This window comes from Orycteropus afer, unplaced genomic scaffold (genome assembly GCF_000298275.1).
Source record: "Orycteropus afer afer isolate SDZICR_OR568_19922 unplaced genomic scaffold, OryAfe1.0 scaffold00766, whole genome shotgun sequence".
Taxonomy (NCBI): domain Eukaryota; kingdom Metazoa; phylum Chordata; class Mammalia; order Tubulidentata; family Orycteropodidae; genus Orycteropus; species Orycteropus afer.
Genome location: NW_006922353.1, coordinates 406407 through 409281, shown reverse-complemented (window position 1 = coordinate 409281; position 2875 = coordinate 406407). Strand labels below are relative to the sequence as shown.

General features: G+C 50.4%; 1 protein-coding gene across 1 annotated transcript in view; it reads right to left on the bottom strand.

Annotated features, from left to right (window-relative positions):
- Positions 1 to 213: 213 nt before the first annotated feature.
- SYT3 (synaptotagmin 3) overlaps positions 214 to 2875 on the bottom strand; it is a 25194-nt gene continuing 22532 nt past the window's right edge. Inside the window, exon 8 of the mRNA XM_007957639.1 lies at positions 214 to 279. Coding sequence (XP_007955830.1) covers positions 214 to 279 — 66 coding nt within the window. The remainder of the gene's footprint in view (positions 280 to 2875) is intronic.

The window sequence follows — 2875 nt, the reverse complement described above, 5'->3', positions numbered from 1 at the left end:
AGGCCCCTCCTCCCTCAGACCCGGGGGACCCGGCCCCACCCTTCCTTCCTCAGGCCCAGGGGTCCTCACTCCCCATCCCCTGCCCCCACTCTGGCTCCCCACCCCCCACTCTGGCTCCTCCCCTGAGCCCCTCACCCCCTCGGTCCTCACCCCCTCCCGCTCCTCACCCCCTCCCGCTCCTCACTCCCTACCCCTGCTCTGGCGCCTCACCCGTCACTCCGAGTTCTCTTTCTCCGATAGTCCTCTGTTGCCTTTTGTGAAGCTGGTCAAAGTCTTCTCCTGATGAGGGAGACCCACAAGGTTCAAGAAAGGGAGGGGACAAGAGGCAAAACCATCAGCAACACCGAGCACAGCAGGACGTGGGCCCTGGTCCACCATGTACAGGGCGCTGCTTTCACGGCTCGGACCGGAGGGGCGGGCATATGACGACCCCACTCCACAGACAGACGGAGGCATGGGGAGAGCAGTCCCTGGCCGTGTGGGGAGTGACAACGCGGGTGGCCAACAAGCCCTACCCTGCAGGGCCACTGTGGGGACGGGACTGTGTCCCGGGTACTAGAGAGCCACAGAGGGGCTGTGAGCTGGGGAGGGCCCGGCCAGTTCTGGGTGTAGAATGACTCCCTGAGGCCATATGAGCAACACTGGCTCAAACTCAGGGCCAGGCCCAGGCCTGAGCCGACTTCTCTCTGTGCCAGTGTGGGCCACGGCACAAGAGGGGGGTTCTGAAGAAGGCTGTGGAATGAAGGGTGGAAAAAAACAGGACAAGAGGAAGTGACAAGAGGAAGGAGTAACTACTGCCTTGTCCCCCTAAGAAGAGTCAGTCTCTTGGAAACTCAACTGTGGGCTCCACACTCTGGCATTTAAAACCCTCCCGTAGCCCCTCATCACACACGGGGAGAAGTCCAAAGCAAGGCCCAGACCGTTGTTGTTAGGTGCTGTCGACTTGGTTCCGACTCACAGTGACCCTACGTACAACAGAGCGAATTACCGCCCAGTCAGCGCCATCCTCACAGTGGGTGCCACGCCCGAGCCCGCTGTTGCAGCCGGTGTGAATCCATCTCGCTGAGGGACCTTCCACTTTACCAAACATGACGTTCTGCTCCAGGGACTAGACCTCCTGAGAACATGTCCAAAGTACATGAGATGAGGTCTCACCATCCTCACTTCCAATGAGTATTCTGGCTGCACTTCTTCCAAGACAGACCTGTTCTTTCGTCTGGACGTCCATGGTGCGGTCAACAGTCTTCCCCAACACTGTAACTCAAAGGCTTCAATTCTTCGGTCTTCCTTATTCACTGTGCAGTTTTCATGTACACACAAGGACACCATGAAAATACCATATTGTTGTTAGGTGGTGTCAAGTCGATTTCAACTCATATCACAGGTGACAGGGAAGAACTTCCCCATAGGGTTTTCTTGGTTCCAATCTTTATGGGAGCAGGTCACCAGGTCTTTGTCTTGAGGAGCTGATGGATGGGTTTGAACCGCAGACCTTTCGGCTAGAGGCTGAGCTCTTAACCTTTGTGCCACCAGGGCTCCTTAAGGTCCAGACTTAAGGCCTCTTTAAGGCCAGTGAGGCACTCACCCTGGGTGCAAACTTTAACAGGGCACCAAAAACTCAGTAATCAAGATAAATTAATATTTGAATGCAATGTATTTTTTAAAAAAATCACAATGCAACAAAACAGTCCAGGATGAACAAAATATAAAAATGTTCAATAAAGGTCAATTCAGGCTGTATTGGGGCCTGAGACAAAAGGAAAATGTGCATTTTGTGGAAAGACAAAATTCTGATCAATAAGTCCATTAGAGTCCAAAGGTTTTATTGTTGTTGTTGTTGTTGTTTGCCGTCGAGTCAGCCCTGACTCATAGCGACCCCTCCTTGGGTTTCCAAGGCAGTATCACTACGGAAGTAGGATTGCCCAACCTTCCTTCTGAGGAGTGGCTGGTGGGTTTGAACCGCCAGCCTTCTGGTGAGCAGTCAAGTGCCTTAGGCACTATGCTACCAGAGCTCCTCAAGGTTTTACTAGCAGGGATAAAACTGGTCTAGAAGCAGGAGCATTCCTCCAAAGAGATGAGCTGGGTACATGGCAGTTTTGATCAGCTTATATACAGTACAAACTGTTAGAGGAGGTCCCAATAGGGCAACTTAAAATGATTGGCTGTCATTCACTTAATGGGCATGAGGCAGCTTGGATTGGTTTATTACGTTTGTGTGTCTGCATCCCATAGGCTAGCTCAAACTCACTGTCATCAAGTCGGATCCAACTCATAGCGACCCCTCCTTGGGTTTCCGAGGCGGTATCTCTACAGAAGTAGATTGCCCAGTCTTCCTTCCGAGGAGTGGCTGCTGGGTTTGAACCGCTAGCCTTCTGGTTAGCAGTCAAATGCCTTAAGCACTGTGCCACCAGAGCTCCTATGACTCATCTGATTATTTTAACATTTCCTAGAACTGCCTTTATCATGCAAGAGTTTTTAGTTTCTGTGAACAGTTGAGCATTATTTTTCTTTAACAATTCCTATTATATACACTTTCATGTATTTTTACATGGCATGGTTATTTTTTCCCTATTGCATGTTCCATGTCATCTTTTTTTATGGTTAATTTTTAAAAATTACTTACTTTTGTATTGGGACTTGGATGAAAGTTGACAGAGCAAATTCATTATCCATTCGACAATCCATACACGTTTTGCTTCGTGACACTGACTGCAATCCTGCAATGCGACAGGACTCTTTCCACTTCCTCCTTGTTTCTCGTTTCCCTTCATCCTTCTTCCCCATCCCTTCCTGCCTTCTCAGCTTTCCAAAAAACCAAACTCACTGCCGTCAAGTTGGATCTGACTCATAGCGACCCCTCCTTGGGTTCCTGATG